This window comes from Alosa pseudoharengus, unplaced genomic scaffold (assembly GCF_046254945.1).
Source record: "Alosa pseudoharengus isolate Yale_2024_CS ecotype anadromous, Long Island Sound unplaced genomic scaffold, YU_APseudo_1.1 YU_APseudo_1.1_scf_11, whole genome shotgun sequence".
NCBI classification, from domain to species: Eukaryota; Metazoa; Chordata; class Actinopteri; order Clupeiformes; family Clupeidae; genus Alosa; species Alosa pseudoharengus.
In genome coordinates this window covers 41208432-41234692 of record NW_027468576.1, presented here as the reverse complement: position 1 = coordinate 41234692, position 26261 = coordinate 41208432, and the positions used below count along the sequence as shown (strand labels likewise).

The window sequence follows — 26261 nt, the reverse complement described above, 5'->3', positions numbered from 1 at the left end:
TCCTTCTCACTACTTTTGTAGCGCACGCATTCTCCGACCTGTCACCTGTCACTCATCATCGGAAGAGAGGTGTTTGGAATTCCCGCGTTACAATCGTCAGCCAATCAAGGTGGTCACTTCAGTCAAGCTCGTGCATGAGTAATGACTTCATCTATAGCAACAAAGACTCACTCCTAGTTTAGGAGTTGTCTGAAAGGCTTTGTGAATAACTTTTAAGAGAAAACTCCAAGCTAAAATCTTTAAGTGCGATTTAGGAGTAGCCTACTCCTAGTAGTAAGATAAAAGCCTTTGTGAATAGCCTACGGCCCCAGTTATTCATCATCTTCCGTCCTTGTGTAGCGCACGCATTCTGAGACCTGTCACCTGTCACTCATCATCGTAAGGGAGGTGTTTGGAATCATGCCCGCGTTACAATCATCAGCCAATCAAGGTGGTCACGCTTGCCCATTTGCACAAATTAATGGTCGAATATTACTGATGATCATTGTTATTTAAGAACATGCAGTGTGCGTAGGGCACCAAAAACATCTTGCTCGTAAAAAAGCATCATACCGCACATTCTGGCGGGTCTGTTATTTACTGTAGGCTGTGCAAACCACAGGGCAAGCCTGCTTTCGAGGCCTTCTGTTGAAGAATGTTATATAAAGCCTGCGCTAACAGTAATCCTCCTGCCCCTGATAGGCCTACCACAGCTGTGGATATGTGTGGAATGTTCAAGTAATAACACAATCCAATGTGTGTCTCAATTGTCCCCCGCTGACCACCTCACACATTTCTCTAGATTTTGCAACGAATTTACATGACACAATGCCATAAAATATGCCAGTTTTAGGACAAAGAATAATGTTTGTAATGATACCAGTTAGGCCTACGTTTAACAGTAACAAGTGTAATGAGCTATTCATTGTCGAAGGTGCATGGTCAAGTGAAATTCTTACTTTGGAAAACAAACATTTGCCGATATCATCGCCGATCATCAGAATATTGCTCTGGACTGCAGGTAACTTGTTAAGCCAGTGGTTCTCAAACTTTTATTTAATTCCCCACTTTGATCAAGGGGCATGACTGATGATAGTGGAGATAACGTGTTATCCCGAGGCCTTTGCCAGTCAGCATCTGCGACTGTAGTCTACCCTATTAAAAATATAAGTTTTCGATGTCCCAAACGGAGAGACATAGGCTACTTTATTGTTTTTAACAACCTCTATGCTACTCACAAAAATGTAGGCATGGGGACATGATGAAGTAGGCTATCCAACTGTCGTGTGTTAAATTATTGTGATTACGAGCCAGTGGTTTTCAAACATGCACGTGACTCAAACATCTAACTAAATGCAACAGACTCATATCATCCTCGCATTCGCAAAATGAGGACCAGTGTTTTGTCAAATTGCAAATAGCTATTCGTTTTAACAAATCTTTATGATAGTATGCTTTTTGTATAGGCTACTATCTTAATCTTGGAATATCGGGAGGGAAGTGGCGCGTCTGCAGTCAGCCAAATATGAATGTAATTCTGCGGCATAAAGCAGATGTATTTGTTTATTGTACAGAAAAATAAAAATGACATGTCAAGCAGTCAATTGACTACATTGCAGTCAAGATGTAGGGCAAATTAAAGGCAAATTGATTTGCGTAGTTGCATTGCCCCCAACACTGACAATAACAAAGCAGATTTCGATTTTCGCTACCACCGTGTAGTCAAGCCTTAAGCCATAAACCCAAGTAGCCTTAATCGAGGTAATGTTTAATTATGCATGATTTATTTTGTTATTGAATTCGTAGGCTGGGATTCCTCTCGGTAACAATTATGTTTGGTAGCCTCCTTATTTTTCAGAAGGGACGGCAGGCATGCTACTGACAGAGCGATGTACAGTGGCAGAGCGACGCACAGTGGCTGAAAGTGGTACTAAAGCTTCACGCAGCTTCACGCCTCGTAATGCGCGAATGAAGTGGCCATTTGAAAGCGATGCCCACTGTACACACACATACACACACGCACATACACACACACACACACACACACACACACACGTACCCTGATGGAGGGACAGGCAGCAGCAGAGGCCCAAAGATGCGACCGAGTGTGTGTGTGTCCAGGCCGTTGTGTTGGGAGTGTTGACACACACGCTCCAGGTGCTGCAGCAGGTACTGCAGGGTCTGAAGGTTCTGTAACGGAACACCACACGACTCCAGAACATTCATCAGACCCGACGTCACCCCCGCCGAAGCTCCTAGTCAAGAGGAAGAGTAACACAGTCATCATCATCATCATCATCACAATCATAACCCTACTATCTCTCCTCCCACCATCCCTCTGTCTGTTTCTTTCTCCCCTTCTTTCTTTCTCTCTCTTTCTCTCGCCTTTTCTATCTTTCTCGCTGTCTTTCTGTATCTGACCCTCTCTCTTTGCCTCCACTCCTCTCTCCCTCCATCTCTCTCTTTCTCTCCCTCCTACCATCCGTCATTCCCTCCATCTCTCTTTCTCTCCCTCCCTCCCAAATTCTTTATTCTTGCTTTATTAGCACGACTTTATTAGCACTGCTATGTTTCCAAGCACACTATGGCTGGTCTCAAAGTCGAAGACCCTCGAGGGTTAGAGCTAGAGTCGAGAGTCGAATCCTTTTGAGACGAGACGAGACGAGATGAGACGAGACGAGAATCGAAAAACACACAATGGAACAGACTAGCGAGTGTGAAGGAAGCTAATCTGAGTACCCAGAAGTTCGCATCATGCTGAAGGAAGCTGTAGGTGTGCGTTATTGAAAATCATGCCTCCTGCCTGCCTTGCTTGAATTTCCCCTTGGGGATCAATAAAGTATCTATCTATCTATCTATATCTATCTATCTATCTATCTATCTATCTATCTATCTATATCTATCTATCTATCTATCTATCTCTTTTTGAAAAACAAAGAATGCACCACCATCATTCTCCCACGTCAATAAATTGAATTATAAATGTTTGATTCATTTGATAAAATAAACCACCTTCATATCTATTTCTCTCTCCCTCTCTCTATATTTCTCTCTCTCCCTCCATCTCTCTCTCCTTCCATCATCATCTCTCTCCCTCCATCTCTATTTGTCTCTCTCCCTCCATCTCTTTTTCTCTCTCCCTCCATCTCTATTTCTCTCTCTCCCTCCATCTCTGTTTCTCTCTCCCTCCCTCTCTTGCTCACCTGTTCCCTCTGCCAGTGTGGCCTTCAGCTGTGGGAAGACGGAGAAAGGCATGATGGGAGATGGGAGGTCCTGCAGGTAGCCAATCAGGTGGAGCGAGAGGGTTTGGATGTTGCTGTGGTTCAGATCTGTTTCTGTGATTTAATTAAAAAACATTAAATTAATCCTAACACACACACACACACACACACACACACACACAGACACAGACACACAGACACAAGTACAAACAAGCCCATCACACAAAGATAGAGGAGTCGAGCAAAACCCACTTGGTCTTCTGCTGTGTCCCGACTTCCATCCGTTGAGCAAGTGTGTTAGAGTGTGTGTGTGTGTGTGTTAGAGTGTGTGTGTGTGTGTGTGTTAGAGTGTGTGTTTGTATGTGTGTTAGAGTGTGTGTGGCCACACAGGGGGATACTGAGCTGTGAGTGTGTGTGTGTGTGTGTGTTGGAGTGTGTGTTTGTGTGTGTGTTAGAGTGTGTGTGGCCACACAGGGGGATACTGAGCTGTGAGTGTGAGTGTGTGTGTGTGTATTGGAGTGTGTGTGTGTGTTAGAGTGTGTGTGTGTGTATTGAGTGTGTGTGTGTGTGTTAGAGTGTGTGTGTGTGTGTTGGAGTGTGTGTGGCCACACAGGGGGATACTGAGCTGTGAGTGTGTGTTAGAGTGTGTGTGAGTGTGTGTGTGTGTATTGTGAGGACTGACCGGCACTCAGGCTCTCACTCTGGTCAGCTGCATTTCTGAGGGTGTGTGTCCGGTAGAGCATCTCAGAGTCCAACCCTGGGACAGGAGGTCAAAGGTCAAAATGACAAAATGTCATAATCACAGGTGCTTTTCTAAGTATACTGTCTGAGTTGTGTCTGAGTTTTTATAAGTGAAGACAAGTAAAAAAAATAAAAAATAAAAAATCTGAAACAACTCAAATTAAATCCGAAAAAATGGAATTTGGAAAATAATAAAATTACCAGTCATCAGCTATCCTTGTGTTTGGCCCTCATCTCACTCATCTCACCTGAAGTCCCATCCCTACCACTGCCCTATCATCGCCTATTGTGTGTGTGTGTGTATTGTGTGTGTGTGTGTATTGTGTGTGTGTGTGTGTGTATTATGTGTGTGTGTGTGTGTGTGCATTGTGTGTGTGTGTGTGTGTGTGCATGTGTGCATGCGTGTGTGTGTGTGTGTGTGTGTGTATGTGTGTGTGAGTGTGTGTGTGTGTATGTGTGTGTGAGAGAGTGTGTGTGTGTGTGAGTGTTTGTATGTGTGTGTGTGTGTGTGTGTATATGTGTGTATGTGTGTGTGTGAATGTGTATGTGTGTGTGTGTGTGAATGTGTGTGTGTGTGTGTGTATATGTGTGTGTGTGTGTGTGTGTGTGTGTGTGTGTGTGTGTGAATGTGTGTGTGTGTGTGTGTGTGTGTGTGTGTGTGTGTGTGTGGTACCTCTCCTTTCAATCGTTTCCACCAGGTTCATGATGATGGGAGGAGGGGTCTCAGGAGGGGGCTGCAAGGGGGTCTGAGATTGGACAGTGGCCTCCTCTATAAAACACACACACACACACACACATACACATGCACGCACGCACAGAAGGGTTTAATATTTTTCTTGCAATGAATACAAACTATGGCAATCAGAGGACTGTCACATTGAGGTGCGATTGCTCTTGAGTGTCCCTTCAGGAAAGTTGTGTGTGTGTGTGTTTGTGTGTTTTCTGCTGAGCCCTTAAACCATAGGTTCTCTAAGTGCGGCCCGGGGGCCAATGTCGACCCACGGAAACATTTCTGGCGGCACGCAATAACATCTATAACCAGAACTGTTATATCCCACATTTGTCTGTTGAGGGTAGAGAACCCCTGGGATTGTGTGTGTATTGCAATTTTTTTTTCACAGGGGAAAGATTTTCACAAGTTTTGCCAGGTTTAGCCTCAGTTATGAATTAAAATGTGTTTAATGCAATAAATATAAACTGTAGAGATGCAACCTGGTGATTAAAATGATTACAAATGGGATTTATTTTCCAGGTTTTTATCTCCCCCGCCCCTTTGGCGGCCCTCAGTTAATGTTGGGTTCCTGAATTGGCCCTCATCAATCAAAACGTATGTATGTAGCAGCGTATTGATGTAGCAGCTATGGTTAAACTTCTATATTGTTGCAAACTAACCTGAAGTCAAGTCAAGTGTTTATTTTAAGTCAAGTGTTTATTTCTTGAATTTTCCCTAGGGATCAATAAAGTATATCTATCTATCTATCTATTTTTGCCATTTGCTCAAGTACAACGTACAGGCGCATTGGAATGCTTGTGCGGATCACTCAGTCAATAAATAAAAACACATGTTCAGCAACTTTGTGGTAGTCTACTAGTTCTACCAAAACTATGTTAGGTTAGTTTATCAACTGTCTCTGGGTCTAGAGACTAAAGATCAAGTGAGACAGTGACAGATCACGAACAAAGTTATTTTTATCTTTATTCATTTTGTAAATATATGTCGGAATGTTATGAAGACATGTGGCTTGTAGAAAATGGGTTTGTAACTTACATTGCTGAATGTAGGGAAATTTTGCAGATGAATCCAAGCTAATGTTTTTTCTATGCATGCAGACACCAAAGACTGAGCTGTATTTTGCATATGTCCCTAGCTGGCCACCGTTATTTTAAAATGGCGCACATACATGGAGAGTCGCCCCCGTGCTATGTAGATGTAAATGAGGATTTCTAAGCCAATAGGAAGAGGGCTTAAAGTTGGGCAGAACGGGGCGCAACACAGTTCCGCCACCTCAGATAAATGAATAAATAAATTCTTTCATACCAACGATATAGCGCGATGATATTGTTAAAATAAATGCCGAGTTATTTTTCTGAGTGTAGCCTACCGTCAAATTCCAGCCTGCCTCTCCTTCAGGATCACAGTGTTCAACAAATCAAAACAAACCTTGAATTTCCCCTTGGGGATCAATAAAGTATCAATCAATCAATCAATCAATCTATCTATCTATCTATCTATCTATAAATCTATCTACAGTGGGGAGAATAAGTATTTGAACCCATGCTAAAGTTGACTAAAAAGAAAGATATAAAAACATCTGTTAGAATTTAGCGAATTCCCGATTGATGCACGTTACTGATGCTGTTTACTAGTTATCCCACAAACTCGGGTGCTGCGCGTCGGGAGTTTTCTGCCTCCGCCTCGTTCGTTAATTGTGAATAACGGGACATCTCGGCGGACAAAGTACAGACAAGTCCTAAATTATGTGATAGCGAACGTCAAAAAGTCTAATTGCTCCTTTTTGAAACGGACTGTCAGAAAAGACTACATGCACCCAGGGCCAACAGTAATTTAATCCGACCTGAACAAAATCGCGTCCTGAGCTGGCTATTAACGTGCCTTTTAGGTTTTCAAAAGTGTAGCTTATAGCCTACACATGGACACAAATTGCATGCTTAAATAGCCTAAGAACTTTTTTAAAACTGTTTTGTTAAACTATTCAACCGTAACACTTGCCATCACGCATGCACCTCTTCCTCTCCCTCTCCCTCTCGTGCACTCACACACACACACGATGGCAAAGCATCCTCTTTGTGACAGGTCCCTTAACAAGCACATAGCTCATTGTGCAGGCCTACTCTATGAAAATAATTGCTATCACTCAGCTCTTGGATTAACATGCAACAAATGCAGGGCTGTATGTGGCTCTAGCTGTTCATCTGCTGGTCAATGACGAACGTAAGGTTAACTGCAAGGTAGCTGGCTAGCACTTCAGCTTGTCAATATTAACACAGAAAGAAATATATATCCTATTGTCCATTAATACTTGTTTCTTAATTGAAAAACACGTTGGTAATGTTAATGTCACCCAGTCTGTCCACAAAGGAAACCGATCACATGAAGGAGGGGAATCTAAGCTTTTAAATGACATTAGCGGCAAGTTGCTCTGAAACGATTCAGGAGAAAATTAACATGAATTTGCATGAAGTTTAATCTGAATTCTGCACACCCATTACTCTTGGTGAAATATCTCAATAACTCTTCACTCAACACATGGCAAACCATATATCACAATAAACAGCAGGCCTTACCGAATTTGAGGATATAAAGCATGCCTCTGTACAATAATCGGTACCCGAGTAATCCGGTTTTTAAATTGAAACACATTTCTATATGGTCTCGAACTGGCCGAAATGTAAACTATTTATGTCAGAAGCCTGCATACATGTTTGGGCCAAAATGTAAACTATTTATGTCAGTAGCCTGCATACATGTTTGTAAATTGTTTAGCCAGAGTATCCCACCATCATGGTTCATAAATTGCCGGATTACAGACAATCCCACCTAAACACATATGAATATATATTTCTACTGACAATCCCACCTAAACAGATATGAATATTTATTTCTACTGCCATGCTTCTTAGTAGCCTTAGTCTTTTTTGAATTTCCCCTTGGGGATCAATAAAGTATCTATCTATCTCATCTAGCCTGGAAAATCCAGACCCTTAGCCTGGCTAGCGCCACCACTTCTCAATGAGACGTGGTCTGGGAACCAAACGTTCATTTTCTCGTATTTGAAAAAAATGCCCAGATCCGTTTATTGGGTGCCACGGATGTCTATCAAATGCGTCTGTGCATAGCTCATCATCGTTTGTTCTGTGATTGGTCTCCTATCTCAGGCGAAAATTTGCTCCATGGTCTCCAGGCTGCCTTAGCAGCGTGAATCAAATCGCGCGCAAGGCAGCATGGGAACACCCAGGCTACCAGACCCTGGTAATCTACAAAGATTATGGGCTGAGCTACACCAGGCACGTAACTGAAGCGTTCCGTTCGTGTTGCGTCTGCTGCAACAATTAGCTTCCACTATAATCAATGGACCAATGTTTACTGACTGATTCGTTTCAGCGCTGTCGTCATCTGTTTAGCTCACCTCATGGCCTGCCTATATCAGATACACCAATGTGATTGGTTCCTTGCGATGCAAGGGGTAAAAGTAACATGCATCATTACTTATTGCCAGAGTTCCTCGCAGAGACAATTCAAATTGTGCTTTCGCGAGAACACATTAACGGTGTAATTAGTGTTCCCTTCATGGTACAGCCCAAAATGTATCAGAATACACTTAATTTAACAATACCCAATGTGTTATGCATGGGCAGCATACTAATGAGGAGGGTGGGACATGTTTCTCGTCATGTTAGATCACATCCTGAGGGTCTAAGCTTTCAGAAAATATACGGTTTATATAGTTGAATCAGTTTTCCCTTCATGGTACAGATCAAAATGTATTATGTGTACACTCTCTTCACCTAAATCCATAAAATCCCATTCATTTCAATGGGAAATTTTCTTGCCGGGACTTGTGCCTCATTGTATGAGTAAAGAACATAGTTGTACTACTGTAGAAGTTTCGTACCATTCAGGGCATTATTAGTGGGGTAAAAATATTTAATGATTTAGCTAAAATTGTCCTAATGAATTATTGTTATTGTTACAACTAGAGGACATTCTTCGCATACAGCTGTAAGGCTACAGCACTGAAGTGCCACATGCACCAGCGGCGTACAGAGACCTTTGAAGGGGCAGGGGCTCAAATTTAAAAAAAGGGCACATGGAACAACATTTTCTATGGAAGCCCGTTTGCACCACATAAAGAAAAAATTCTGATCTATGATATCTCATTATTGTGAGATACTATCTCGTTATTCTGACATAGTATCTCATTATTGTGAGATAGTATCTCGTTATTGTGAGATAGTATCTCGTTATTCTGAGATAGTATCTCGTTATTGTGAGGTAGTATCTCATTATTCTGACATAGTATCTCGTTATTGTGAGATAGTATCTCATTATTCTGACATAGTATCTCACAATAACGAGATACTATCTCGTTATTGTGAGATAGTATCTCATTATTGTGAGATACTATCTCGTTATTGTGAGATAGTATCTTGTTCATAGACCAGGATTAGCAGCATATTAATTTCAGTTTCGCTGCCCACGCACGCATGCCACAGTTGACGAGCAGATGGGGTGCACATTTTGCCATTCTTAATGTAAGTTATTTACTCAGAACCCCTGTATTGAGAGTGTTGTCAGAACCGTGATGTTTACCAACACGTAATGTTCAGAAATTAATGGCATTTGGTGATGTTTATCAGCATTTTTCGTTGGTTTCCTTAATCAGTAGTTCAGGCGCCTTGAGCAAACACTAGAGCTAATGTTAGCCTGCTCCTGCTGCATGGGTTAGGATAGTGTAGGTTTGCTAACACGCATAATGTGTAACGTTAGACTTGACGGAAACTGTATATACATTTCATATAGTCACAATGGGGTAATGGGTTAAAAACCCCTGTACTGTTCCTGCGATGTCACGAAATCGTTCAAATGTAGGCTAGGTTGACGTTGTGTTGCCTTCAGCCTATGAGGTGATGTTAGCAGTATCATGGCATGGACTAGCCAGGCATGGACAATAAAGGTCAGAAATCGGTGGTCTGATTTTATTAGTGCAACAAGAACCGCCGTTGCTCGGTTCAGGTGTGATGACGGTATTTGCTTCAATGGTCATGCTTTGAAACTGTGTTGAACGGCATGCAGCCCCCCTCAACCAAACCACGAACAGCACTTCAAGCAAGGACTGCTTCAGGTAGCCCTTTGCAAGTTTGCATAAGCACGGGTCTGGTTCGTCGTTGTGCACGCATGCCAAAGTTGAGAAGCATGTTGATTGCACATTTTGCCATTGCGTTCTCTTCAGAATTTACCACAAAGCCACAAACACACTAAGTATTGTACAGTACAGTAAGTATTAAGTATCCGAATATGATCAAATCTGGGATAAGCCTGTATGTAAACGTAGTCAGTGTTGTTTTAGAACGTTCAGTGTGGCGTAACTAAAGATCAAAACCGCTTTTACCCTCCCTGGTTTAACTACGGAATTCTAAGAAAAAGCCAAAAGAGCCAAGCTGTTTTACCTTTACTGCCACTTGAGGGCAGTATTTAGCCGCTTATGACTTGATTTAAAGTAGACCACTGTACACAAATGTGCAAGTGGAAATATCAAGACGTTTAGTGCGTTTTAGTTACACACTAAAAATGGAAATGATCTCACTGTTAGCCAAACCCTTGACTTTAAGGAGAAACACATAAGCCCAGATTTTCTCAACCAAGCACAATGTCAGCCCCCTTTGTGTAAAACATTCAAAATGCTAACAGATTTTTAGTCATAGAAAGACAAAATCACATCTGGTGGGTGTAAAGATAGACCATGTTTTAACTGTAAACACACACAAAAACAGTCCTAAGCAGATCTATTGAGTGATGTGAGTATAGGCCTATGTTGGCTTGTTTTGACCAATTGCAAGTTTTTGACATTATGTTCAATATTGTGCAGCTCTGAAATAGTGTTTTGTTCCTTGAGTGTAGACTTTTGCTAATTGTGGGATATATTTTGTTGTTTTTGTCTTTTTGTCTTGAAATCCATCTTTTTATCACCTCAGTATGGATGAAATCATTGACTTCCTCAGAGAGAGAAATGTCCCGGGAGACATAATAGAGACCATGGAGCGTGAGAAGGTTTGTAACAGAATATTTAAATTTTTTAATCAAACTAAACTTCTTTATTTTCAGTACATTAACGATGGAACATTTATCCTGACCTTTCCATTTTTTCTTGGTGTTTTAGATTGATAGGAGTGCAGTTCTGGAAATGACTGATGCACAGCTGAGAGCCTTCTTGCCATCTTATGGTGATCGTTTGGCGCTGCTGGGATTTTGTAGGAGAAATGCGAACAGCACCAGAAAAGAAACACTTTTTCAACGCTTAAGCAACAAGTTGAAGAAGAGAAAAAAAGATGAAGAGGAGAGAGGAGAGAGAGAGAGAAATCCACCAAGTAAGAACGCACGTAAAACCATGAGAAAGGTTGAGTTGGGTTGGATGAACTATGACGACACATGTGGCATCTTCAAGCAAGTGAGAACAAAGCGTGGTGGGGGGACAAGAAGAATGGATGTGTGTAAAGATGCTGTTAAGAAGGATTTGATCAAAATAGCCATGGACCTTTTCTTCCCTTCTGGAAGAAATGCTGAGGGGGACGTTGCAGATTTTCATTTTGATTTGAAGGATTACAAACAGATGACAGTAAATGATAGTGTAACAGTTGGGCAGTTGTATGATGATACAGGACTCACATTGCTCAGGTTTTACATCAGTACACAGAAAAAAACAGATGGTGAACCCAATCGGAGTGAAGATCAGGAGAGAATTGAACACGAGCCCACTCCCTCTTTAGGAACTGCTGCAATTCCTCACACCAGTCAAGAAGATATAGTTCTTGAAGATGCTGAAATCGAGGTTATAGCTGATGCTGATACAGTTGTTGATGTCGAGATTGATATGGAAGACAGCAACATTGTATACATATCTTCAGGAACTATCTCTGATCATGTTGAACAAGAACTGGATGACACATTGCCAGTGTCTCCACAAGGCATGCCAGTGGAGAGAAAACATGTGTTATTGATCATCCACAGAGGGCAGGTTCTTAAACAGCTTATTGGGCATTTTTATAATGACCAAATCATGAGCGCTGATGTACAAATCCAGTTTGTTCTTCCAGATGGAACACATGAGAAAGGGCTTGACTCAGGAGGGGTTGTTAGAGATTGTCTGTCTGAGTTCTGGGGTGAGTTTTTGGACCAATGCACAACTGGAAATGAACTGAAAGTGCCTTTTCTTCGCCATGACTTTGGCCAAATGGAGTGGGAGAGTGTTGGCCGTATACTTGCTTTTGGATGGGAAAGAGAGCGGTATCTCCCAGTGAAGATTGCCCCTACTATAATAGAGCAAGCTGCCTTCGGATTTACAAGGAGCAGTGTTTTGGAAGACTTTATGAAATACTTGCCTCCTTCTGATCGATCATTAATTGACTCTTGGCGCTCAAATATGATTGAGGATATAGAGGAGTTAATTGAAGTCCTTGGTACCTACGACTGTAGGAAGCTACCAACAGCTGAGAATGCAAATGCCGTCCTCCAGGAACTGGCACACAAAACTCTTATTCAAGAGCCTGCCTATGTGATTGAAAAGTGGATGAAGCCTCTCGGCAGAGTTAAGGACAGCCTGGGGGACCTCACCCCAGTTTATGAAGCACTTCAACCAACAGCAAAAAAAGTGCTGAAGTCATTGTACCTTCCAGACACCCTTGACTTCTCCCAAAAAAACATGCAGAAGCACCTGACATCCTATCTAAAGAATGCTGATACACTCCATCTGTGTAACTTCCTCCGATTCTGCACCGGCTCAGATTTATTTCTGGGGAAGACAATAACCATTACCTTCAACCAACTCCAAGGACTTCAGCGACGTCCTGTAGCACACACATGTGGCTGTGTGCTTGAGCTGTCTGTTCATTATGACAATTACCCGGACTTCAGTTCAGAAATGAACAAAGTTCTGGAATCCAACGTGTGGGTTATGGACATAGTGTGACACTGAAGCACTGTGTTTCTGTAAAATCTGAGAGGTTTTACACTGTGATGTACTAATATGTTCTTGATATCCATTTCTGTGCTGTTAACAATCCCCATGCATTAATAGTCTATTTGATACTGATGCAGGTTGAGATAATGAGTTTGTGATCAATATGTTTACTGTGTTGTGTGCTTTTACTAGTTCACATTATCTTCATGTCATACAGTATGCAGTGAGGTTTTGTTTATTATTACATAACAATCCCCCAATAGTCTATTTGATACTGATGCAGGTTGAGATAGTGAGTTTGTAATCAATATGTTTACTGTTGTGAGCTTTTACTAGTTCACATTATCTTAATGTCGGTATACATACAGTACAGTATGCTGTGAGGAGTTGTAAGGTCCTCTGAATGTTTTTTGTTTTTAGATTCAATGAGCTTTTACCCATTAATATAGGGCTTATTATTGAACATGATAGTGGTACAGGTTCTGTGCAAATCACATGAATTCATTTTATGTGGTATTATAACAACTTGTGTACTGTCAGTTGACAGGGTGCTGTGAATGTTTTCACAGTTGATGCAGTGAGATTTTATTAAAAATCGAATTATTCTTAATCTCTTCTTAAATTTACATTATTTGTAAGGTGAAAGCAAATATTGCTTGACGAAAACTCAGACTGGGTCAAATTCTGGAACTCAGGAAATCAGGCTTTTATTCAGTACAATGCCGTGTGGCAAGGGAGAAATAAGGTGTTGGCCACAAGGGCCTTCACTGGTAAATCTGATGAGACAAAGGAACTCACTGGCCTTAAATACAGATTACAAAAGCGTGATCCAGGACCACCAGAAATACAAAGTTCTATGATTGGCTCATCTTTCCCATTGTTAAAGTCAGACACACCTATTCACACATATTGTGATGATTAACATGAGAGATAGGCTATAGGCTACATGTGTCATACATACATCCAGATTTAGAAACGTCACGAGCTGTTCTGAGTATTACTACACTTAAATCCTTACACTCCTTCCCTTAGCCCAAGTCGAATAAACTCACGGAGATTCAGGTAAAGGTCAGTGATTTTAAATATGTCATTGGACATTGTAAGGTTGTGCTCTGCCATGAGATCTGTACAAATGTGGTAGAAATCTACATCACAAGGGTAATCTTTAAAGCTACATTGCTCCAAGCACATGTCAATCTTTGTTTGGTCAACTGCCTGACCAAAGTTTTGACCCCCGTACAGATGGGGAACTGAATACAGCATGGAGGGGCGACCATTTGGTGCCCTAGGATTGTGAGAAGCCCTTATGCGGTGGTCATTCCAAGCAACAGCAACTTCATCAAGCTCCTCCTAAAGATTTAAGTAATAAAAAAAAACATGTTTACATACAGATGTGATCAACGGTATTTTAAATTAAAGTAGCCTATTAAATGAACATGGCAAAACTTAAGAAAGTATTTTAATTATAAAAGCCATTAATGTGGAATTGTTGATATTCTGGACAGTAGGCCTAGGCTATATGTAACTTGCATGGACGTTCCTTACACTGTAACACCCTCAGGGTGATTATAGACACAGAGAGAAAAACTGTTGTTGCTGGTGGCTCATGCCACTACTGTTCTGCACACAGTCCCACACCCCTCATCTACTGTCCTGTGACACTTTTAAATTGGTACATACAGTCAAAGTAGGTGTGTCACCGGTTACAGTGGGTGAGTGCCAGGGAGAGTAAGCAATTGTTACAAGACAGTATGAGTGTTGAAGGACAGTGCACAGGGGTGTAAGCCAGTGGTGAGGGACAGTACAGGACAATAGGCAGGTGGCACAGGAGAGTTGATGTGTGGCATAGGACAGGTACATGGAACATGAAACAGTCAAATTACTGCAAATTGTTCCTTTTCTTTTTGGGGAGGGGGGGGGGGGGGTCAGATAATTTTACTATTATTTGAAAATAAAATGATAATAGTTCCATCACAGCTCACCACCAGTCCATCACAGATTTTGCACGGTGGTGCTCTGATAACTACCTCCAACTCAACATTGACAAGACAAAAGAACTGGTCATTCATGCATCAAAATCACCCCCTGGACTCACCCACATCACCATCCGTGGCCAACCAGTTGAACAGGTCAGCACTTTCAAATATCTTGGTCTCACCATTGACAATAAGCTTAACTTCAATGAACATGTCACCAGCACACAGAAACGTGCACAACAGAGACTGTATGCCATACGAACACTAATATCACTGTATGTTGCCCCCCATCTCCTTCTGCTACTCTACAAAAGCATCATCCAACCCCTTCTACTCTACCGCTCCCCCTGTTTCTTCACCATACTAAATGTCACCAGCAAGAACAAACGCATTAAAATCTCACACTTAGCATCCAAGATAATACAACTTCCCACCCCCAGCCTCACTGATGCTAATGACACAGCCACCACACGCCTTGCCCGCACCATAGTAAGCAGCCCTGACCATCCCCTGAACCGGTTTTTCACCCTCCTCCCATCTGGCTGCAGATACAGAGCCCTGGACTGGAAAAAAGCGCACTTCAAAAAAGTTTTGTACCCTCAGCCATCACTGCACTGAACAAACTCCTGTGACAATCCACTATTCTTGTGTTTATGTTTTGTCTGCACTGTCCACCTTGTTTGCACTGTGTTGAGGAGGGAGGGAAACTAGAGAGGGGGGGGGGGGGTATGGGTGTGTGTTATGTTATATGTTACGTGTGTTATTATATATGTATGAGGCTGTGATGTTAATACCAAATGCTGCTATCTTTTTATGGAACGAAATGATGATATGTGTGAAAAAGAATATATGGGACAATAAAGACTCTCTATCTCTATAATAAGATTTCCATGCTCACAATGACATAGCATTCTCACAACAACAAAAACTATTCCAGACACCCCTAGTGTGGGCCATACCATTTTTAACCTCTCATTTTTAACCGGGTTCTGGTTATTATAGGCCTAAAAGTTGCATGACGCAAAGAAAAAACCCATCAACCATCTGAACGAATTTGACTGCTCCTTTGCATCTACGTAGGCTATATTTCTTTTGCTACTTTTTGTGTACACTTTGTTCACTGCAATGCTATCTGTGATTTTCAAAAAGCGCTTTAGCCTTGGCTATAAGAGCAAACCATACATGCATTCATCACCAATGTGCGCGTCCCAATAAGAAATAATTGGACAACTTTATTTGCCTAATAGCGTTTCATTCATTAACCTATCTTCAGTTTTAGTTTAGCCTATGTTTCTAGGTCAAATTGCCAATGAGATTAACAATTATGTTGCATAAGAAGCATTGGAGAGAAAATGGTGAGGGCGCAGCGCGCACATAGTGCGACTTGTGCGCAATTTCAACCAGATAGGTTGAAGCAGATAGGCCTATGTCAGGATCAGGCATGGACATTGGTAACCATTATTCAGAGAAGGAGAAGAGAGAAGTGTAAGTGATGAAGGTCAACCAACCTGAATGGTATTCTGAAAGCAAAACTGGATTAATGACTTGTCAGTGAAGCTGTCATCAAAATGTCCATCTGCCTTCATCTGATCAAAATGGTCCATCCAGAACTGAATACATTCACTACGCAAGGTACACCACCAGCGTTCGATTCTTTGATTGCCTGTGCTTGGACCCATAATTACAGAATCGGCTGAAATGACATCATCGGTGCCTCGCATGAAACTTTGCATTGTTGCAATGTGACCGTTCTCAGTTCCGTGATCTAACCTGACCTTAAGTGGACAACTCGCCGATGTCACAGCATCTAAGTAGTACCCAGCAATAATGCGTGGATCACTGTTGGTTTTGTATGCTTCAAGCCATATTATCTTTCGCGAGAAGCCATCTATACAGCCACTGATGCAGACGCCGTACGGCTTCAGTTTATCGTATCCGTCTATATGCCACACATAATTCGGCCCACGACTGACATACAGACGGCGTCTCAAGCGGTGTCTTGCTCGCAAATCTACTCCACCACCATCCATTAGTCTTAACAACAGACGGACAGTTTCTCGGTCCGTAATTATGCCAGCCATCCAGCACTTCTGGTGCATCCATCTATAGCCATGCAATTGACCCGAAGTCTGGAGTTGCTGATGGATGAACTCTGCAACTTCAGCAACATCAGTTTTATTGCGCCGACGCCAGAGGTGCTTTCTTTGCAAGGTTCTCTGTAAAGTGCGGAGGCTTATTTCAATATTATGCTCTTCATGTAAAAGCGTTTGTATCTCGGTGTTTGTAAAACCACGTCGAAAATAGGTTTCAATGATCGAATCCATCTTGAATGACCACGGAAATATAAGGGGCAAAGCATTTCCTATTTAGTCATAGCGAAATATGTCAGAATAACGAGATAGGTATCTCAGAATAATGAGATACTATCTCACAATAACGAGATAGTATCTCACAATAATGAGATACTATCTCACAATAACGAGATACTATCTCACAATAATGAGATACTATGTCAGAATAACGAGATACTATGTCAGAATAACGAGATAGTATCTCACAATAATGAGATATAATAGATCAGAATTTTGTCTTTATGTGGCGCAAACGGGCTTCCATAATTTTCAGAAAACGTGTTACATTTATTTAAAACTTAAATGGGTGCGGCATTTAACCCTGACCCTAGCGGCAGCAAATATGTTATTGCCTAGTCTGGCTTGTCAGGCTATAATTTTAATGTTTATCACAGTGAACTACCACCATTAGCAAGCTGGTGTCTTGCAGATTCACGTGCTGTGCGTGTACTGTAAACAAAGAACGACGTGTGGAGTTGGCTTAGTTAAACAACTACAGTAGCCTATGTCGTCGGCTTATGACGATTTAGAAAAGGTTTGCCTACTCTGTTTTATGAACTAGGTCTACTAACCTAAGCTACTATAACATAGTAACCTAAACAGAATATGTTATGAACGTTCAGCCTTAGATTTTCGAACCTGCCAGGTTATTGAAATGGATGGACCATGACATGGTTAAAACGGGTTTGATAGCCTACTTCATTAAACATAAAACAACTTTAAACATTTTATTCTCTATCTCTAAGCTGAATACTATTGCATGTTCAGATAGGCTACCTGCCAAGTGACCTTACCGTGCTCCCAAACGTCTCCTGCAGCACTGTGCCTGCGTGCACCTTCTGAGAGTTCACTGAATGTATGACGTCACGGATTGGTGGCCGCAAGGCATTTCAATTAACACAGAAAATTGTTATTATTGTAAATTTCTAATTTCACAAACTATTAATCAGACATTTTAGCGAATATTCACGTTGGAACTAGCGGAAGTATTACAAATTTTAAAAAGTAAAAAACGGGTCTTGTTAAAAGGGCACTTGGACATCAAAGGGGCAAAAGGGCAGGTGCTAGAGCCCCTGTAGCCCCCCTTCTCTGCACGTGCCTGACATGCACATTTCTTTCATTAGATTTATAGGATCAGAAGACCCCCGTTTTTCACTGTGGCTTGTATTTCGTGCTTTTGGCAAAAGCCCCAGACAGCATAGGAGTGAAAATCGGGATTCGTTATTTGTAAAAGTTGTTTGCTGCGCCGGGATTTGTTATTTGTAAAAGGTGTTTGCTGCGTCGGGATTCGTTATTTTTAAAAGTTGCATCCTGCCTCCAGTAACCTGGACTGTGCGATCGCAGCCCGTTACTTTCACTTTCCGCTGCCCCTGCTCATAGTCGGCATGGCCGGTAATAACGTGGCACGAGATACGTTGCGTATGAGGTACAGTCCACTGAAGATTTTAAATGGGTGACCGGCCGCAATAGTAGTAGTAGTAGCTTTTTTGCTAGGCCCAGCGAAAGCTGGCAATGTGGAATATTCCGCTGGTTGGTGCACACGCAAGTGTTCATACTGGTTGTCTGTCCATTCATGCGGATTGCTCTGGAGAAGATTGTTCGGTAGCCTGTGTCTCTATGATTTTTTTTTTTAATTGATTCAAAAAGTACTTCTTTGGATGCATGGCTTTCTTTTCAACAGCATACGCCAAAGCATTCTATTTACACACAACTCTCTTGCCCCAAAGCATTCTAACCTTATTTACACAACATAAATTACACAACATAAATGAAAGCCACCTACACACACACACACACACACACGAGTATAACCCACACACTGGCTCCAGTACACTGTAAACCCTAATTCGTTCAATAAACATAAAATTTTCGAGGTAACACGTTGCCCTAAATATTTTATGTTAGGTATTGTTCAATAAACGAACAAATTTACGTCAAGTGTACGACATGTGCCAAATAGTAATGCATGATAAATTTTAGTACAATAAACTAGTTTTGCATGTTACAACAACGTCAACTTGCGATGAAAGAATACCTTCAATGTATGTTTATGTAACTTATAAATACTTACTATTTTAACTTGAACTTTTAGTTAAGTCAGCATAAAATGTCTTTTTAATTTAATTAAACGTTCATTAGACATTTCTTATAGTTAAATGTGTTTTAGGCTGCTTAAGCTATGAAAGTAAAAGAAACAGTTTTTATTCAGAACACTTGAGTGTTTATTCAATTGTTACTCAACTCAACAATCTTTTTCAGAGTTCAAAATACATCTGATCAATATCAAAATCACAGAGAATAGAAATACAAGCTCTATAGAAACTCTATACACACACAGATGTAGAATACACCATCAATACAATTTAAAGAACACACTATATATATATATATATTAAAAAAAGTGTCAGCTGATCTAGACCTTTCCCAAAGTGGCAAAAGGCAAAATGGGCCAGACCCCACACACATCCACAAAGGATTTATATTACAGCTAATCAAAATGCACCTTTATGCAAAAAATGAACATGGGCATTGACAAGGCAGTCAAAAAGTACGTACCACTCTCAAACACTGGATAGGTGTACACACAAACACTGAAGAGGTGCACACACACAAACACTGAGGTATTATTATAAACATTAACTTCCACCACAATATACCACCCTGCAAACACCTGGGTACACAATACAATTGCTCTCTCCCCATCTCACTCACATTCACTCAGACACACTCACTCACATTCACACTTTACAGCTGATTTGTCAGTGTTAAAACTTTCCTTTTTAGCATCCCCACAATACCAGCCTGCAAACAGCTAGGTACACAATACAATTGCTCTCTCCCCGTCTCCCACACTCACGCTCACACACACTTGGAGTCCCCTCCAAGAAGATGGAGTCAGAGGATGCGGTGCAATATCTTCCTCAGTGAAGCAGAGGATTCCTGTTCCAATGTGTCTGTATACGCCCTCGTCATTAGTGACCTAAACATAACACACACACACACACACACACACACACACACACACTCACATATATATATTTATTTATTTAATTAGAAATACAGCACATTGTTATTACTTTTAAAACCTAATCAAGTACAAATTACATCATAATTGGGCATTGTACATTGACCTTAATACATATTCAGACTGGAAATACAAAAAGGTCCAGATTGAAAATTGTGACCAGCCACCTTTGTGGTCATGTTGGGCTTGTAGGTAGTAAGGAAAATCAGATCACACAGTAACATATTTGAGTACTGACTTGAGATTATAAAGTGAAATTAAACCTGGATTACATAAGGAATGGCATGCTGATTTCACATTTTATATTATAGTATAAATTGTAATTTCGTGTCCCATTAGGATGAACCACAAATGTCTTACAGCAAATTAACTCACTCTTCATGGCATTATTGGCCTTAGTTATATATCTAACAACTGAAGAATTATACTTCAGTGATACTACTTACAAAGCAAGTCTTGAAGAAATCAGCGGAGTTGTCATCAAAGAGTATTGGAAGCCCTCTCAGGACAAGGCATCTGATGTCAGCAGTGTCCGATGTCTGGTTTGCAGTGAAAGCAGAGACATTAGAGACATTAAAACAGTAACATTAGAGACAGTGACATTGCAGACAGCTATCATTCAAGACATCCATACACCAAAATCAGTAGTATCACTTCAGCTTACAAACCTTTGTTTGGCGCAACAGACCATCCAGAAGTTGTCCCTTTAGACCTCTCTTTGACCTGATGATTTCAACAAGTTTAGGGCAAAGACGATCCAGAGACTCAGAGAATTCCTGTTTCAGGTTTTTCCCTACCACTCTGCTGAATTCCTGGGAGACCTGAAACAGAGACAGAAATAAATCATGTTTATCAAGACACTGTGAACAATCATTTATGTAGTTAGCTTGACACTTCATATTACAGGGCTGTCCCATCTACTCTGTTTTTTGTTTATTGTCATGTACTCATAAAAGGAATTGGGGTGTTGAAATGATGGAGGGGGATGTAGCCTACCTGTGTGTGAGGGGGGGCCGAGGGCATACCTGTGTGTGTGTGTATGTGAGGGTGGGTGTGTGTTGGTGGGTGACATCAAAGGCTACAGTAATATTATGTTAACTTCACATGGCTGCATTATATTAGACTTTTACAGACATTAACAGAGACAATCAAACCTTACCTGATTTTCAACAAAGAGTGCTGGCCAATGCTGTATCATCTGGCTCACAGGAGGCTTGTCCATCACAACCTCCTTTCTTCTAAGCGACAACGTGAAGGGCAGATTGCTGTGATGGACCTGGCAAATGAAACCGGGACATGTGAGTCCTAAGCGTGCCAAAGGACTTAAACGTGCACACTCACTCATTGTAAGGACAACGAAACGGTTCGCTTCTAGTACAGCTACCATGCAATCTATAACTTAATGCTTTAATATTTGTCCTCTCTTCTCGCAATTAAATGCGTGATACTTGCATTTCCAGTTTATGTTCCTTCTTTATTTTAATGTTGCTGCATAATTTAGCATGTCGTTAGAAAGACGGAACGTTATGTAGGCTAAGGGATAACGACCACCGAAGTGTCCTGTTATGCGGGCGAGGGGCAAAGAACTCCCCGACGCGCAGCGGAGTTGCCTCCACCCGTGTCCATTAATAGGCTACCATAACTGGACACACCTAGAAGGCCGTTATCCCGCTTATCCCCCGGTTGCAACTGTAAAGCCATGCCTTTATAGCACGCAAAGGAAACACGCGGTTCCGTTTAAAAAGAAGCCCACTATTTCAGCTTGTTGTACAACTTTCATTGATAGCATGGACAGTTAGCTTGTTTACAGTTGATTCCTTTGTTGCAAAGCCTGCCTCCAGACTCAACCGTCGTCCTACTATGGTTGTTATAATTACCATTCATAAGCATTGATATGGAACAGCGATAGTAGGTTAAGTTAGCATGTTCACTCGTAGGCCTATGTAATAGCAGAGCCCGTTTGGTAATAGCGAATGAACTTATGGCGAATTAACTTATTTACAGTTACTGGCTAAACTGCTACTTAGCGGAGGCTATCTAATGACAAACTTATGTTGGTAATCGGATAACAAGATAAGAAACAAAGGGGGGGGGGGGTATACCTTGGCTTTTTTCTGTCTTGCTCCAATTTTAAGCAGTCTGTGTCTTGCTCTCATGTCGTGAACCGTCCGTGACTTCTATCTCCGTCGTCTGCGGGAAATTCCCGGGTTTGGGAGTGGAAAAAAGTGCATTTTGGCGGAATCCAATCAAATCTTCTTTCCTGGGCCACCTGTTGCTCAGAATGTTGATACAACTGAAAGATCCCAGTTGATTCTACAAATTCATGAAAACCATTCTCCTCACTCAAAATTGGCGTGTAATATGTGGGATATTCTGAGATTTGTGTGCAATGTACACCTTTTTATAGGTTCAAACAAAATGTGGGATTACAGTGTACCATTCCAATATTCAGTACAGGACAGTCTAGAACATGCAACAGACCACATCTCAAACTGTACATGACAAGGTTGTGGGTCTGTGTGTGTGTCTGTGTGTCTGTGTGTGTGTGTGTGTGTGTGTATAAATAAATCACTCACCTGTCTCTCCTCGCTTGGTGTATGTTGGTGGTGTTGGGGGCAGCGGCCTCTGTAGACACGGCATCTGAGTGGGCATATCGGTCTTGACCCTGCCTACGTACTCCACGTAGGTGCCGGGGAAGTTGCCCCTGTCGCCTGTGCGCTCGTTGACCCCTAGGAGCCAACCCAGGCCCGCAGGGGCGACCTCTGACCCCTGCCTGTAGCCCTCGTCGTGGCTTAGCCCTGGCCCCACCGTCAGCAGGTCCCCCGGGGCCAGCGCCAGGTCTCCAGGCCACTCCTGCCCCCACGCGAAGAGCGCGCGGAACTGGAAGCCGTCCTCTGCTGCCATCTGCAGGCCGTGAGTGGAACAGCAGCAGGAGCAGCAGCTCTGGGAGTCTCCTATCAGCTAGCAGGGAGAGGGGCCATGTTCCTGGTGTGGTGTGTGTGTGTGAGAGAGACTAGACTGTGTGTGTATGTGTGTGTGTGTGTGGGGGTGGGGGGTCAGTGCTGGCCCGTGTTGATGGCAGGACAGTGTGGGCTACTCCTTGGCTCAGAGCTACACTTGAGCCGTATGATGGAACAGAGGGATGGCATCCCCATTGTGTTACTCACACACTCTCCCTAATAAACACACACACACACACACACACAGCTCTGTGCTCAGGCCGTACAGGAAACAGGAAGTGACCTAGTTATGGTTACTTCCTGTAGCTGACCAATGAGGTTGCGAGGTCTGAGGCACCACTCGCTGTAGATTGGCTTGCTAGGTTGTCCGTCATTCAGTCCCCCTGGTCAACAGGCAGGTTTGTCTATGGAGAAAGGGAGAGAGAGGGAGAGAGGGAGAGAGAGAGAGGATGATCAGCAGGCAACAGACACATGCACAGGTTTGGAATTTCACCATTTTAGGGGCAAGGCCACTTGGCCTTCAGGTGGGCATATTTGGTGGGGGGCACAAAGGCACCAAGGCCAAAGTTAACTATACAGTAGTAGCATATAAAAATTATCAAAGTTGTATTTAGCCTATTCACAGCAGTAGACTGGCATCACTGTATGTATACTATGAAACATTAAAAAAACATGAAACATGACATATTACATAGAACTGTAAATCATTTGATCATCTAATATTTACAGATAGGCTATATTTAAAGGAAAATTCCGGTATTTAGCACTTTGAGTCCCTTTTCTGGTTTGTTTTGGATTAACTAGAGTGGTCGACACCGAAATTTTGACGATTGGTCCTGTCTCGACTTTTCAAGGTAAATGCAATGGAGTGGCGATGAGGAGTCCATGTATCGTTCCCAGACATGGGGTTGAGACCAGGACATGGGGTTGAGACCAGGACCAGGACATGGGGTTAAGACCAGGACATGAGGATGAACTTTGTTCCAAACTCTTTACGTAAATGCAATAGGTACATACAGTATTTGACTAGTTTGCAGGAGCACACAAAAAGCATGTGAATGGCAGATGATCATTTAGGCTGCCACTCAACGAAATGCAGGCACACATTTGATGGACCGTAGTTAGCAGGTGTGTATCCAACAAAAGGCACCTGCCATTGGGAGGGGATGGGATGGGGGGAGATGATGCTTTTGGAAAAATAAACCAGGGTCATTCCACGTCAATTCATCCAGGGCCCACGCACTTAGGTCTCAAATTCTGAAAAAATTACCAGGTGTACCTATGTTACCCAGGAGACACACTGTGAAATTACTTTTATGTAAGATCAATACTTTCCAAGATACAGCCAGTTTTACGGGGGGAGGGGGGTGTCAATTTTGTTCTGCCTCTTTTTTTTTGTCAAAGTTCACAAGCCCATAGCGCAAGAACTAAACCATGTACAGTAGGAGGCTAAACTTTTGCATGCTGGTACATAAATAGGAATAGTATGTAGCAAAATCGTCACATTTGGTCTGGATGATCCTGCATGGTCATAGCTGTCCCTCAAAGTTGATCAAAGTAAATCATTTTATTGGAGTTTTTGGCTGGGCTTTGTTTAAGCCTTCAGAAGACATATTTGTGCTCAACATAGGCTCTTGATTTATTTTCCTTATTGAGATAAGTATAAACACTCTCACAAAAAGCAATGAACAGAAAATAAATTTCTTCAGGGTCTGAACAGCAGACCTCACAATCTGAAAAATCATTTTGGTTCTCATTTTCAGAGCACCCTAACACCTTGTGGGAATATACAAAGATTTGTTTCTTTATTCTCCATGATCCCTTCTTTTTAAAGACACCAATTTGACTTGTCTTATGCAAATCTTTCTTTTTTATTTTCCACCCTGGGCATGGGCAAAATGCACCATTGAGATGAATATGTTTTATATGGTTACCACAGTGCCACCTTTGGTTGTATAGATTAACCTGTTTTGAACCGGTTCATGGGAACGAAAACGAAAACCATAAACTTTTGATGTTTTGCTGAGAACAGAAACAAAACCAGAAACTTTACATGTTTTATGTTCCGGAAACAGAAACATTTATCTAAAAATTTTTTCGTTCTTTGACAAGATTTCTGTGCAGTATGGCTTGGTGAGGTTCACTTCCGGCCGTTAACTCATCGGGAGAAATGTAGGCTAATAGAGAAGCTTGCCGCCAACTGTACAGGCAAATATTTTTTTATTTCCCTCTGGGCCCTGACAAGTGGGGTATACTACGAAGCACGTTAGACATATCGAGGCTTGACAAAGCCTTGACTCAGGGGTATACGTTAAGTGGTACTACGATTGCAGTTATGTGATATATTTGTCAAACTAGGCTTTCAGCTCAGATCTGTGCGCGTTCTCGGTGTTGGGATGACTTTGGCCAATCGTGTAACGTGGAGACGCACAAGACCACCTCTATTTAAAAACAATTACTTCCGCATTCATGAGCGATAGCAGAGAATGTCTAATAAGGGGAGAACCGCCACTCTCGGGAAACTTCCGGTTTCTGAACTGGTTGCAGTTCCTGTTCTAGTTCCACATGAGGGCGCTCACGAATAAGTGCAGAATGAATGGAGGTCTATGGAGCTGTACCCCTCAAATCCACTTTTCTCGGGATATAATTTTTTGGCCAGAAATTGGAATGTTGCATGCGAAAGAGGGGGCAGAGAAAATATACACCGCTGAGTATTATATTTTTTGAGTCACTTATTTGTTCTAAAAAGCCTTTCAAATGCGTCAATGACGTCATTCATTAGCAGCAAGCTAGTGAGTTGCGGGCAACAACGACCCAACCTGTAAGAAATCGAAAGGACGTAAGTACTCGTTCATTCAACTTTTGACCTATAATCCATATTGATCTTGCAGAAACCACAATCCAATCTTCGATTTGTCAACGACAACCAGGTGAAAGAGACACATTTAGCCGTCTAGCTCCATAGACCCCCATTGTTTTTGCACTTGTTCGTGATCACCCCTAGCGGAACTGCAGCAGATTGCAGGTACAATGGAGTTAATAGGGAGTGATCCGGCTCTCCGTAAACGGGCTCTGGCGATAGCTTCATCTACACTGCGGTGGTTTTTTGTGTCTAACCTTTAACATCAAATAAATCAATTGTCATCAGTTGTTGTATGGTATGCACGTCCATAGTGGGATATTTGCACGCACAGCACTATTAAAGCGCATTCGAGATCCAAAATGTTAGTAGAGGCGGAGCTCCACCTGTAAGATATATGACAGATTCCTACACGTGAGAACTTCGTTTTTAAGACAATTGATTGGTCAGTG

The 26261-nt window shown here is 41.9% G+C and overlaps 1 protein-coding gene and 1 long non-coding RNA gene across 3 annotated transcripts in view; both read right to left on the bottom strand.

The window, feature by feature from the left end:
- The window catches only part of LOC143117461 (phosphatidylinositol 3-kinase regulatory subunit gamma-like), a 75509-nt gene that overhangs the window by 40360 nt on the left and 8888 nt on the right, over positions 1-26261 (bottom strand). For both annotated transcript variants that reach the window (XM_076279206.1, XM_076279207.1), the window contains exons 2-6: positions 22566-23353; positions 4615-4710; positions 3883-3957; positions 3183-3314; positions 2039-2234 (exon numbers count right to left, since the gene is read on the bottom strand). In XM_076279206.1, coding sequence (XP_076135321.1) covers positions 2039-2234; positions 3183-3314; positions 3883-3957; positions 4615-4710; positions 22566-22893 — 827 coding nt within the window. In that variant the 5' untranslated portion in view covers positions 22894-23353. The remainder of the gene's footprint in view (positions 1-2038; positions 2235-3182; positions 3315-3882; positions 3958-4614; positions 4711-22565; positions 23354-26261) is intronic.
- Positions 19397-20823, bottom strand: LOC143117462 (uncharacterized). Its single transcript, XR_012985982.1, has 3 exons — positions 20658-20823; positions 20436-20528; positions 19397-19944 (listed from the first exon to the last, which is right to left on the bottom strand). It is a non-coding gene; the product is annotated as an uncharacterized LOC143117462 (long non-coding RNA).